The 13,832-nt window shown below is 49.6% G+C and overlaps 1 protein-coding gene across 1 annotated transcript in view; it reads left to right on the top strand.

Annotated features, from left to right (window-relative positions):
• The window catches only part of LOC121435840 (epoxide hydrolase 1), a 32,446-nt gene extending 18,817 nt beyond the window's left edge, over nucleotides 1–13,629 (top strand). Inside the window, exons 3-9 of the mRNA XM_041635338.1 lie at nucleotides 1,627–1,807; nucleotides 7,498–7,725; nucleotides 8,643–8,772; nucleotides 9,258–9,466; nucleotides 11,111–11,219; nucleotides 12,654–12,779; nucleotides 13,207–13,629. Coding sequence (XP_041491272.1) covers nucleotides 1,627–1,807; nucleotides 7,498–7,725; nucleotides 8,643–8,772; nucleotides 9,258–9,466; nucleotides 11,111–11,219; nucleotides 12,654–12,779; nucleotides 13,207–13,408 — 1,185 coding nt within the window. The 3' untranslated portion in view covers nucleotides 13,409–13,629. The remainder of the gene's footprint in view (nucleotides 1–1,626; nucleotides 1,808–7,497; nucleotides 7,726–8,642; nucleotides 8,773–9,257; nucleotides 9,467–11,110; nucleotides 11,220–12,653; nucleotides 12,780–13,206) is intronic.
• The last annotated feature ends 203 nt before the right edge of the window (nucleotides 13,630–13,832 follow it).

Raw genomic sequence — 13,832 nt, 5'->3', positions numbered from 1 at the left:
TTAACCCATTTCTATTAACCTGTGTATTGCCAAAAGGCTGTGGCTTACGGGAAAGTTTCCAGGTCCTTCTCCTTTGGCAGCTACATAGTATCTCCTGACTTCACCTACTTTCTATATATTTCTGTTGGATTTTCTGCCTGGTTTTGCTCTGCTACATCATTGGCCAAAACAGCTTTATTCATTAACCAGTGACAAGAAAACCTAGTCACAGCATACAGAGGGGAATCCACATAATCACTTGTTGCACCGGCTCTCAGAGGTGGGCCCTGAGAATGGTCCAGCAGTGGGTCCCGGGTGATGGATTCTAAGTCTAAGTATCCTGGCCTTTCCATGTAGAGTTGGAGTCAGAAAGGAGGGGCCAGCGGGTGGAGGGAGGAGCCAGACTCAAGTGGGGTCCCAAAGAGGCACACCTTACAAAGCGCATCCTTTGCTTCCTCGTGCAGTCCTTACGCAGCTACTGTGACAGGTGCCCCACCGGGTGCCTGGAGAACAGAGACCCCTCCCTCACACAGCTCAGCATTTAGCATCCATCCGCGAAAAGGGAGTATCCAATGATAGACTGACCCACACATCTGTAGAGATTAATGTCATCGGCTCTAGCAAAAGGTCACAAAAGGTCCCAGGAGGAAGGGATTGAGACCGGGAACTGGACTGAAGCCAAGAGCAAGTGGCTGAGGTTCCTGTGTGGGGCATGCTGGGCCCTTGCTTCTGAGGGCGGAAGCTGAGCTCTGAGGATCCTCCTGAATGGAGCCAAGACATGGAAGGAGTCTAGGTTTCCAAACCTGTTTGGGAGAGGCCGAGGGACATGAAAACTGCTGGGAATAATGACACCTGAGCCACTCCATGGGGCACCAGGCACGTCCCTCCACTGTAATGCTGAACTTTGAACTGAATCCTCTGTATTTGGATCCTGTGTCCTTTTTATCTGAGTTAGGGTTATTTGATACTGTGCAGCAAGGACCGGCATACCATGGCTCAAGGCCAGGTGTAGCATACCACTTGTATTTTAACTGCCTGGTGAGTTAACTTCGGTGTCTTTAAAGGAGCATGGGGAAAAAAAAGAAAAGTAATAATTAAAGTCATGCAATGATTGTCTGGCGTTTGAGCTTCAGTCCTGTGTGTAAGTTTGACTAGAGCGCTACTTCGCTGCTCATGCGGGGGGTCATCTGTGGCCATGGCCTCACTGCTCATGCGGGGACCATCTGTGACTGGTTCTTCACTTCAGGGAAAGAGTAGAGAGAGCTTGCATTTTGCCTAAAACCTTGATATGTGACTCCCTGCAAAGTATTCCAGTTCCAGACCTATACATGACTTGGTGTGTTAAAAGTGAGTATTATTGACACACCTAAGGAATGAGAAGATGCCTGGAAGGGAGCTGGAAGGGAGAACGGATCATGTGTGGCCTGAGCAGTCTTCCAGTCTCTCCCTGCACCTCCCATCCCACCAATAGAGAAAGGGAATTTGAAGTCCACAGGGAGAACCCATAAGCCTCTCAGGGATCCAGTGACACCCATGGGCCCTGTGTGGCCCCTCCACAGTATTCATCTGTGGCTGCAGGGTTCACTCTGAGTTGTGGACACAGCTCTCTCCTGCCTCTGCCCACCCACCCTGACTTCTTCACTGCAGGACTTACACCACAGGATCGATAGGTTCCGGGCATCCCCACCTTTGGAGGGCAGTCGCTTCCACTATGGCTTCAACTCCAACTACATGAAGAAAGTGGTGTCCTACTGGAGGAACGAGTTTGACTGGAGGAAGCAGGTGGAGATCCTCAACCAGTACCCTCACTTCAAGACCAAGATTGAAGGTGAGTTTGCAGACGCCCAGCCGGACCTAGGGGTGTGTGAGTCACAGGGGAAGCCTTCCTGTGTGAGATGAGTGACCCAACATCAACCATACTGCAGTACCCCAGGATGCAGGAAGATCAGTGACCCCAAGTCAATCATGCTGCCGTACCCTGGAATCCAGTGGAAGGTCACAAAGATATGTGGTTCACCATCTTGCCAGGATGTACAAATAATGCCAAGAATCAACAAACCATCAGTGTGTAGCACTAGACTTGATGGCAGATCAATGATTTTACAAGCAGAGACCTGTAAAGCCCAGTTGGGAATCTAGAGGTCCTTGTGCGGTATCGGTAAAGGAAGCCTTGGGTCTGAGCATGGCCTGAATCAGCTCAGCCCCTGCTGGAGTTTTGGGCTAGGCGATCCATTGGGGCGCTCAACAGTCAGCCCTGAGATAAACTGTCCTGTCCAACTATAGCCCTCAACCTCATGACCAAGTCCCTCCTCACACTGTCCCTAAGATTAGCCCTGAAATAAAGAGTTAGCACAAAGTTAATTCTTTATTTCCAGGAAGGTTGACCCCAGGGTCATTTTATCTGAATTAATAGACCCTTAATAGAAAGCAAAAATTTGCCAACATTTGGTTAAGCAGGGAATCTTTAGTAAAATTAAATCATGCTGTTAAGTTTTTAACCCGTTTATTTTTATTGTGGTAAAATGCATGTAACATAAAATTTGCTGACCTTGGTGATCTTGAAGTTCACAGTTCAGTAGCTCCATGGCAAGAAGTGTGTTGTCCCATGGCATGAAGATGATTCATTGTCAGGCAGGCTGTTTCCAGAAGCTTTCCACCATCCCAAGCTGACACCTTTGGCTGTTGTAAATAATGCTCACCTCCTGAAGACCCTGCTTATGGCCAGACACAGTGCTGCATGCCTGTAATCCCAGCGCTTTAGAGGTATAGGCAGGAGGATAAGTGTTCTAGGTCAAAATAGGCCATCCACATAAGACCCTGTTTCAAACCACAAAAGAAAGCAAAGAGACTCTTCAACTGTTTGGGCTGCCACCTAGAAATGGCAATGCTGAATCAGATAGAAACCATCAGCAACAGGACATTTTAAGTGCCCTCCAGAGTGCAGAGGTGTTCCAGATTCTCCATTTCTCCATATCCTCCCCAAAGGCTTGTTAATTCCTGGAATTTGTGACACTAGCCATGCTACAGAGTATAGATTGATATTGTGTGACATATATTGTCATTTTGTTTGTTTGTGGTGATGCAGACTTATTATTCACTGTGATTAATGGTATCAAGCATCTTTTCTTTGCATATTAGTCATTTTTAGATCTTTGGAGAAATTTGTGTTCAAATCTTTTGTCCATTGTTTTAGGATGCTGTTTCACTGTATGGTCCAGGCTGGTCTGAATTTGGGAGCATAAATAAATGACTCTCCTGCCTCAGCCTCCCAAATATCTGGGACTATAGGTGGAGTCTGGAGTTACTCTGTGGTCAAGTTTCACTCTTCACGTGTGCTGCTAGGCTGTTCTCTGTTGTAAGAAGGCCGCTTGTTGGTTTCTGGCCACTTAACCCAGAAATAATCACACAGAAACTGTATTAATTAAATCACTGCTTGGCCCATTAGCTCTAGCTTCTTAATGGCTAACTCTTACATATTAATTTAACCCATTTCTATTAATCTGTGTATCGCCACATGGCTGTGGCTTACCGGCTAAAGTTCTGGTGCCATGTCTCCAGCAGGGCTACACAGCTTCTCTTTGACTCCACCTCCTTCCTCCCACTATTCAGTTTAGTCTTCCCCACCTAGCTCTGTTCTACCCTATCAGGCCATGCCAATTTTCTTTATTAATTAGCCAATCAGCCGGCCAGTGGTGGCGCACGCCTTTAATCCCAGCACTCGGGAGGCAGAGGCAGGCGGATCTCTGTGAGTTCGAGGCCAGCCTGGTCTACAAGAGCTAGTTCCAGGACAGGAACCAAAAGCTACGGAGAAACCCTGTCTCGAAAAATCAAAAAAAAAAAATTAGCCAATCATATCCAAAGCATACAGAGGGGAATCCCACATCAGTTCTCCAGAACCTGGCATCTCCAGCCATGACTTTGTCAAGAGCATCCAAGCCACTCTCCCAAAGCCATCTGTTCAGACTGACGTACCAGTCCCCACAGGCTGTCATTTAAAGCCAATGGCACTGCTTCTTGAGCTCAGACACGGATCTCTCTGCCGTCTCAACTTTTCTGTGTCCATGCAGCTGATATGAACTGGGTATTTCTCTATCCCAGGTATTGTACTCAGCCTGGGATGGGCACTTAGACAGGACAGGGTTCGAGTCTTCCTGTCTTATGGATCATGGTTAGGGGCATACAGAGAGAAGGCCCCGAAGTTGCTTCCTACAGTTGTGAGTAAGGCTTCTTGGAAGAAGGATCCACTGCACCGAGGTAAATAGAGCTAGCCAAGTGTGAGGGACAGGTGAGCCAAGGATGCAGAATAAGAAAGTGCAGAGCAGGAGGTGCCAAGGGCTGTTTCCTTTCTGGAGACAAACTTAGGAACACAGCTTTACCCCAGTGACCTCTGGATGCCCCAATCTCTGTGTCACAACACAAAGCTTCCTCCATGTGCGAGTGCTCCAAGAAGGCAGTTCCAGCCTGGAGTTCACCCCTGAGCAGTTGTGTGCGCTTTCCCAGGCCTGGTCCTGACAGGATGGGGTCTGCCTGCTGAGCTTGGAATCCTGGTGCTCTGGTGGCCTTGTGGGCGATCTGTCACTTCAGTCCTCATACCCCGCAGTTCTTCCCTTCCGCTCCTTTCCTGGACCCCACAGCCCCTCACCCTGCTTTCTGCATCCTCCTGCCTGGAATGGGGCCCAGTGGCAGTCTGTGCAAGACACTGGGCTCTATATCTAATACTAATAGGAATTATTAATGATGATAATAACTTTGACTTTCTGTGATGTAACTGTTACAAGGGACCACAAATAAAGGCGAGTATTCCTGGCAGTGAGTTCCTAGTCTAGATCCAAATTCTGCTGTTTTTACATAACCTTCTCAGGAGAGCCCATGTGGATGTATGGGGTTTTTTTCTAATTTTAAAATCAGATGATGTGGTACTAAATTTTGAATTAAAAATAACCTCATACCTTGCAGTGTAGTCCAGAAATCATAAAAATACCCACTAAAATAAAAAAGATGCCCACTAAAGTAAACCTGAAGAGGGCAGTAAGTTTAGCAGCAGAGAAGGACCCTGGGAGGTACTGGAAGGTGGGAAAAACAAGGTTCTAAAATAGAACAAGCACAGCTTCTTAGCTTTGTTAAAAGGAAATGTGTTCTAGAAGTGTTTCTTGTGTTAGAACACAAGTCAGGTCTCAAATCAACATCCTTCTTCATCCGAGAATAAGGTCGGATTAAAGCCGAGAAACCCTGAATTGCACAGCACTGAATTACGTACCAATGTCACACAGCTTTGAAAGGGAGAAAACGAAGCTGGTATCACCATCCCTTATCCTAGCACTTGGAAGACAGAGGCTGGAGGATCAAAAGTTGAGGCTCAACCTGGGGCAGAGATAACAGTTTCAAAGGGAAAAAAATTCTGCAGTGTGACCCCATGGGCAGATAAACCTTAGGGAGGGTATTTATTATGTTGTCCAGGGTGACAGGTGTCTTTCACAAAAGGGTGCATTCTTCACAATTCCACCTAAGTGAGGTATCTGAAACAGAAACTGACAGAGGCGGACTAACTGGGCTGGGCAGATGCTAAGACTGCGTAGACTGTTGTGGAAAAGGCAGATGTATAAGTTCTAGAGCCCACCCTGCCTTTTACAGCCATGGTAACCGGGGCTGCAGGGGAGGGGTGTGGCTCAATGGCCGGCCATTTGCCTAGAACACACAGCACCTGGGATCAAGCCCCGCAGTACGATGTGAATGGATGAAGTCTTTAAAGAACAATTTGAGAACTTCCCAGTCTAGTGCTGGGACTGGAGAGCTGGGCTCAGCAGCTAAGAGTACTTTCCACTCTTGCAGAGAATTAGGGTCCCCAGGTCCCAGGACATCAAGTGCCCTCTTTTGACCTCATCAAGCACCAGGCATTCGTGGTATAGAGACATATGTTCAGACGAAACACTCTTAGCCATGCAATAGAATAGGCCTTTAAAAAGTTTAGTTTTATAATTGGGAAATTATAATTGATAAGAAATGCTTCAGCCAATACATGTAGAAAATGTACATTTTATATCTGTTCATAATAGAAAAATTAAACACATTTATCACAAAGAATAAAACTAAAGTCCTCAGCTGTCCCACTCCTAGATGATTACTCTGTATAACTTTGGCGCTTATCCCTGAGAACTTCAAATCTCTGCATACAGAGTTATATAAAGTCCTTGGCCCCCGAGGGTCTAGTCCATGGTTTTTCTCCTTTACTATGATGTGAAGTCAATATGCCTTCTGTAGAAACCACAATTTGGTCCTTTTTCCGGGCTGGTGACAGTCTGTCTAGGCACAACTCTCACATGGGCCATTACCACAGAGGAAACAAGCTATTCTGCAGGGAACCGAGGAGGCTGGGCTTTGGACTTTCGTGTTTGACAAGTTAGGTACATTGTGTGTGTGTATGTGTGTGTGTGTGCACATCTATGTGTGTGCATGTGTGCGTGTGTGTATGCATGTATGTTCATCTGTGTGTGTTTGTGAACGTGTGCGTGCATCTATGTGTATATATGTGTGTGAGTGCGCTCACACTGAACACAGTGCCTTGTGTATACTAGGCACGTGATCTACACTGACAAAGGCATTTTTAACTTCCAAAATTTTCAGCTTCTGGCAGGTTCGTGAGAATATAAGCTACATAATGGCTGTTGCACTCATGAGCAAGCAGGTCAGGCTAGTTGATAACGGCAACATGGCATTCCCCTAGATGAGAAGCTGTTTGGCGGTTGGTGGGGAAGTCATTTTTCTTCGGGGTTGTAGCTGATGGCAGGTTGTCCATGCACATACAGACAGCTCTAATTGGACTCAGTGAGTTAGAAAACAAGACAAGAATATGAGAGGAGAGTCCTGGGGAGTGGGTACTATCACGAATCATTTACATATAGACATGCATCTATAATATATGAAATTGTTGAAGAGTAATAGAAATATTTCCATTTTTAAAAGAAATTTAAAATACATATAACCCCATGTATGTGAATATACTACGCATAAGGCTGTCTGCGAAACTGGGCTACACCATGGCCAGGACATGGTCATTTAATTCCATGGCTATGAGCTCTTCTGTACATTACGTGAGCACACGGACGACAGTCACTTTTCACGACTGTACTGCAGAGCTCTGTCGAATGCAACCCGCTGTCGCTGGGTATACGGCCCTCTCCCGCCCTGCTGTGTTCTCAGTGAACAAGTGTTTATGGAGCCTGCTGTAAGCCAGACTCTGTCCTGGGCTGTGGAATCCTGGAAGTGCCTTCCAGACCACCTCTGCCCTCCAGAGAGCACACTCTGATGTGACTGGGAGGTCAGCGAGGACATGCACATAGCCAGAGCTCACTGTAAGCTCACAGTGAGACTTGTTATTACTGTCATCAGAACCTTAGGGACACCAAGGGCACAGTGTTTACTCTCTCCAGGAATGGCACACAGGGAAACAAGACCCCCAGGACCTCAGCCTCCACTGCAGCAGGCCCCTCCGTCCCTCACCCTGACTGTGCTCTTCCCCAGGGCTGGACATCCACTTCATCCACGTGAAGCCTCCCCAGCTGCCCTCAGGCCGCACCCCAAAGCCCTTGCTGATGGTGCACGGCTGGCCTGGCTCCTTCTATGAGTTCTACAAGATCATCCCGCTGCTGACCGACCCCAAGGCCCACGGCCTGAGTGACGAGCACGTGTTTGAAGTCATCTGCCCCTCCATTCCTGGCTATGGCTTCTCAGAGGCATCTAGCAAGAAAGGTACAGGGTGCTGGAGGGTGGCACATTCCAGACTGGTCTGTTCCTACCAGTACCTGCTAGGGGCAGCACCCCTCCGGAACCTTGTGCTGTGTAGCTCACAGACTTCGGTGCCTGGAGTGCCCCAAGGGTGGCAGAACCAGGCACACTGCCCTGTGGTCTGCATCTTCCTCAGGGCGCCAAGGCTCCTTCCTTCTGGTCTCCTCTGAACCTCTTTGTGCTCAGCTGGGGAAAGAAAGGTCTGGGGAATTTCACAGGCACCTGCGCACTAGCCATGACTCCCTGAGTAACACTCACCGTACTGGTCAGTTTTGTGCTGTTTGCGCTCACGGTGAAGCTGGCTCTGGAAGCAAAAATGCTGACACCCCTAGCCTGACCCCCTATTTCAGACTCAAGCATGTTTATCTCAAAGTGTCCTTCAGGGCACCCAGTCCTGGGCCCCCTGACTCTAATGGGAAGAAAGAAAACCAACAAGCAGCACAGAGTGTTAAGAGCGTTGCATCCTGGAGGGCGGCTAGAAGGCAGAGTTTGGGTGCTGCTGTGTTTGTCCCATCTCATAAAAATGCCCATAGTGGGAAGCTCGTCCATGGAGAGAAAACTCTCCATGGGGATTCTAGCTGATGCCTCAACTTCCCTCTTGATTTCTGCGGCATGTCGGGAAGGTCTCCTTATTGCTTGCTTCCTCGGGCAGGCGCCTCCGCTCATCTTTACAGTCTGTTGGAAACTTCTGATTTAATGATTGTTATTTGTCAGCTGCCACTATTGCTGCTGTACCTTAAAACTCATTCAAAGCCCAAAGTCCAGCTATCGCCAACGATACCCCAGGCTGTGCAGAACACCCTGCCTGTCCCCAAAGTCCAGCTATTTCAGATGTTTCTCCAGGCTGTGCAATACACCCTGTCTGTTCCCTTTTCACTCAGGCTTCAATTCGGTGGCCACCGCCAGGATCTTCTACAAGCTGATGTTGCGGCTGGGCTTCCAGAAATTCTACATTCAAGGCGGGGACTGGGGGTCCCTCATCTGCACCAACATGGCCCAGATAGTTCCCAAGTGAGTTGATGTAACAATCAGGCATGGTACAGTCTCTCCAGGATCTCTGTGTGGGTGGAATCCACACAGGACACAGGCTGTTGACCCGAGGGCCCCTCCAGCAGTGTCTGAGACATTGGAGCACCCCTTAGCCAGATCCCCACAGGCCCAGATGCTGTGGGCCTGGGGCTGAGGAAACAGATCTTCCCTCATTGGGTGAGAGAGGGCATGTTGACCCCATCCTCTCCTTGGGGTAACTGTGGTGGCTGTCTAAAGGAGACGAAGAGGCCTGTATTAGATCATGCTGGACAAGATCTAGAACAGGCCTGACCAGAATACTCTAGAACAATTCCCTCCTCTCCAGCCACTCATCTCAACTCAGTGGATGCCCCCAACGGACAGGTGCCATTGGACACTGGCTCTTCAATCTCGTGGCCTGTCCCTTCCGCCCCCATCTCCTCTCACATAGCAGTCAAGCTCACCTGTGCCCATTCCTCTGCCCACAGCCACGTGAAAGGCCTGCACTTGAACATGGCTTTCATTTCAAGAAGCATCTACACCCTTACCCCTCTCCTGGGCCAGAGCTTCGGGAGATTTCTTGGCTACACTGAGAGGGATATCGAGCTGCTGTACCCCTTCAAGGAGAAGGTTTTCAACAGCATCATGAGGGAGAGTGGCTACCTACACATCCAGGCCACCAAGCCAGACACCGTGGGTAAGCACACCAGGGCAGGGGGACCCAGAGGGAATCCCACTGACCCTGAGAACACAGCTTACAGCAAGAGAGCCCTAACAAGGTACACAGGACTCTGCTTTCCATGCTGAGAATTAAACCCAGGGCATCGCACGTGCTAGCTAAGCCACCTGCCACTCAGTACAGCTATAATCCCAGGCATGGGAGGTAGAGCCAGGGGACCCCCACAAGTTTTAGGTACCTAGTCCACACAGTGAGTTCCAAGCCATCCTGGGCTATATAGCAAGACTCTTGACTCAAAAAAAAAGAGGAGGAAAAGAGATGAAAATAAACAAAAAATTTAATTCATAAGAAAAATGATAGGATGATCAAATAAACAGTCGTTTGTTCAAAGGTATTAAATACAAACTTGTTTTCTAATGGATACAGAACTCATTAACACCCACAAGTAGTCAGGCCTAGTGATGCTTGCAAGCCTGTAATCCCAGCTGCTCTGGAGGCTACAGCAAGACAAGGCCTCCTGGGTGACTTAGTCTGAGACCTGATCTCAGAGTGAACACAGTAAACATGTCCGTGAGGCAGCTCAGTGGGAGAGCAATTGCCTTGCAACTGTGAAGTCCCTGGGTCCAGTCCCCAGTATAGAAACAAAATTGCCTGGAGGGGGGTATGTATTTCTTCTTGAGAGACCAGAACCATTTGTATTTTCCTGGTTTTTCTTTTAGCTGTAAAGTAGCTAAAAGACAGGGAAGGTGGGACCCCCCCCACACCCTAGAATAGTGTTTCTCAACCTTCCTAATGTTGTGACCCTTAATACAGTTCCTAATGTTGTGATGACCCCCCCACCATAAAATTATTTTCATTGCTACTTCATAACTGTAATTTTGCTACAGTTCTGAATTGTAATGTAAATATCTGATATTCAGATATCTAATATGTGACCCCTATGAAAGGGTCATTCAACCCCCAAGAGAGTCACATCCCACAGGTTGAGAACCCCTGCCTTAGAAGAGCCAAGGCCTGTGAGGTGTCCTCTGGATGGTCCTCGAGTCCATTCAGAGGACACCTGGGAATCATTTTGCTCACTTCAGAGCCTCCCACAGTTCCCCTGGCAGTCCCATACCCACAGCCTCTGATCACATTAGCCCTGTGCAAAGTTGGAATTCCTTTTCAGTTGTGAAACAGATGCTCATCATATGATTTAAAATGCAAAACACACACACACACACACACACGCGCGCGCGCGCGCTTGCACATGCACAAGAAGTCAGTCTTGAGCTCTCTCGCCTTCCAGCTGCACTCTCCAGAAGAGCTGGCAACCTTGTCCCTTACACATGTTGTAAATGCAGGCCCTATGGGTCCGACACAGGTGATGGCCTCTTTCGGGACCTGAATGGGTCCCCCTCACTCCTCTAACTAGGTGTCCTAGGGTGCTGTTTCCAGTACTCATCCTTCTGGTGATTGGAGCCACACTGCATGGACTCTGTATTCTAGCTCCTTTTTCTCAGTATGATCTCCCTTTGCTATACGAGGCTACTCAGGCCAGGGCTCCAGAAGTGGGGTGCATTGCTGGGCCTGCTGCCGCTCTGTGGCACCCACACACCTCCGTCCTGGAGTCATACTCTCTGGGGCCAGGCTCGAATCCCTCCCTTGCTCTTCCCCATCCAGGCTGTGCTCTGAACGACTCGCCCGTGGGCCTGGCTGCCTACATCTTAGAAAAGTTCTCCACCTGGACCAAGTCAGAATACCGTGACCTGGAGGACGGAGGCCTGGAGAGGTGAGGCCCCATGGCCCTGCTGCAAGGACCTAGTCCCCAAGCTCAGCCTCTTTCTGCTTGCCATTCCATCCCCGCCCCAAGGCGCTCCACAGGGGAAGCCAGCAACCATCTTCAGCCCTTGACTCGCTGCACCTCCTACTCCATGGCCAGTGTTGTCCTTATGGGGATGGGGAAGTAGAGGCCAGCAAGGTCTGGTGACTTGTTCAGCCTTCCAGTTGGTGGGGAGACAAGATATGTGTGCCAGGAAGTCCCCAAAGTCGCAAACACCCTTCATCGCAGGATAACTGAACCTTCTCTCACGGCACCTATGTAGCCTGTGGGTTCTGTGGAAACCAGTGGGGAGAGGCAGAGCTGTGAGAACACATACATGTGAGGGTGTGTTTGTGTGTCCCTCTGACACAGTGCTGAGTGACACGGAGCTTAGCATTGATGCCGTGCTCTTTGTGGCATGGTCACATCGAGGCACAGGCTGCAAGACATCCAAGCAGGGGTGTCCATTCAGAGCCCGGATCCACAGAGGTAGAGCTAGGGTAAAATATCATATGGAAGAGACAGACCCATGTGGTCTGGTTGTCCTGGGGTAGATGTCACAGAAAATGTGGATGGCAGCATCTAGAGATGCTGGAGCATCCCTACAGAGGAGGGAAAGGAAAGGACAGAGGGATGGGACAGACAGACAGAAAGGACAGAGGCCGATAAGAGCCTCACTCTACAGACCTGAGCAGTAAGAGCAGTTCAGGAAGCAGAACTGAGAATAGAGTTGAGGGTGGAGTGGGAGTGGAGTTGGAGGAGCAGGGAGGGCAGCTGGAAGAAGGGGCCTAGGGGTAACGTGACAGTGTGGCTAGCCTAGGAAGGAGAGAAAGCTGACACGGCCAAGGAGGCGGATGGGTGATTCAGGGACCAACACTGGCAGATCACAATTCTAGGGCAGAAAAACCTGGAAATGCCGGGCCCAAACACAGTGGGCACTAGCATCTGCCAGACTAAGATGTTCTCAAAAAGGGTGACCAGGCAGGTGGGGCTGTGATAGACGTGTGGCCCATCAGGACACATCCAATTGGGACCCTTGGAGGAGTCAGCAACTGGGATCGAAGGGGGTCAGCAGGGTTGGGGGGCCACTTGGGGCTATAGCTTAGTCACAGTTAAGGCTCAGAAGACCACAGGGCTGAATCAGTGGGGTCAGCAGGTGTCACAAGAGAGGTGGCAGTGCTCTGCAGTGGGCCATCAACACAGAGGCCCTTCTACAAGGCAGACAGCTGCCAGGGATCGCTGGAGCTGTGGAAGGCCACAGCCATGAGTGGCAACTGTAACTCCTCAGCCCTTCCCTGCACTCCCAAGCTAGCCTTACCTGATGTTTCCAGCCTGAAGGGGCAGCCCCTTTGTTCTTAACAGCCATAGCTTTCACTGACCTGAGCATCCTGTGTGCTTTCCCAGGAAGTTCTCCCTGGAAGATCTGCTGACCAACATCATGATCTACTGGACAACAGGAACCATTGTCTCCTCCCAGCGCTTCTACAAGGAGAACCTGGGTCAGGGCATCATGGTCCATAGGCATGAGAAGTAAGCCTGCTGAGCAGGGAGAGGGGACTCTGGGGCTGGGGCTGGTAACCACTTGGCCTTTAATCCATAGAAGGCAAGATGGTGAGATAAGAAAGACAGCAGATGTTCTTGGGATCCTGATGTTCCCTGGATCCTGCTCTGCTGGGACAGAGGTATTGGGGTTTGCAAGGTCTACATTGAGACGCTCAGGCGACAGCGAGGAAACAGACTCACAAAGTGGGTATTTAGAGGCTCACATGACCTGTCACATGGTCCTCCCAGGCAGAGCGCGTCTTTAGTAAGTGAAAAGCAGGAACTATAATGCGAGGGTAGTGTAAGCCTTTGATGGCTCCATGATCTAGCCGAACTCTCCCCAGGCCATAGGTGTCCCCTCTGGAAACAGGAGAACACAGCATCTCTGCCTCACCCTTATCCCTCTTCCCTGCAGGATGAAGGTCTTTGTGCCCACCGGCTATTCTGCCTTCCCTTCTGAGATAATGCATACTCCAGAAAAGTGGGTGAAGGTCAAGTACCCCAAGCTCATCTCCTACTCCTACATGGAGCGTGGGGGCCACTTTGCTGCCTTTGAAGAGCCCAAGCTTCTGGCCCAGGACATCCGCAAGTTCGTGTCCCTGGCCGAGCTGCAGTGATGACACTAGCTTCCAACCATGGCTTTAGCAGCAGCCCTGGTTCCCCTGGAGGCACACTGAGGAGAGATGACCCCGTTCTAATGAATATTTGCTTTCTGTCCTCTGACCACCCTGGGGGGTCCACACTTAACCCCCACCCAGAGTCCCCTCTCACCACCCCATATGCATCACCCCACTGCACACCAGGGTTAAGCTTTGATGATAAATGGTTTTATTTCTAAGAGTGTCTGGACCAAATTCCATGTGTTTCTTAGACACCCACCTGGGGCTTTCCTTCCAAAAGAGAGTTGCCAGGTGCATGAACCCCATCATGGAGGGTCCTTCTGGGCCATGCTGACTGTGGCAGAGATGCAGTTAGAGGCCACCAGTAAGTAGTCCAGGCCACGCTGCACCAGGCAGACCCCAGAAGACTACAAGCACCCCT

This window comes from Microtus oregoni, unplaced genomic scaffold (assembly GCF_018167655.1).
Source record: "Microtus oregoni isolate MIOR12 unplaced genomic scaffold, Mior012 000047F_ref0000412, whole genome shotgun sequence".
In the NCBI taxonomy this organism is placed as follows: Eukaryota; Metazoa; Chordata; class Mammalia; order Rodentia; family Cricetidae; genus Microtus; species Microtus oregoni.
The sequence above is the reverse complement of the archived record's forward strand: the minus strand, read 5'-3'. Positions and strand labels throughout refer to the sequence as shown.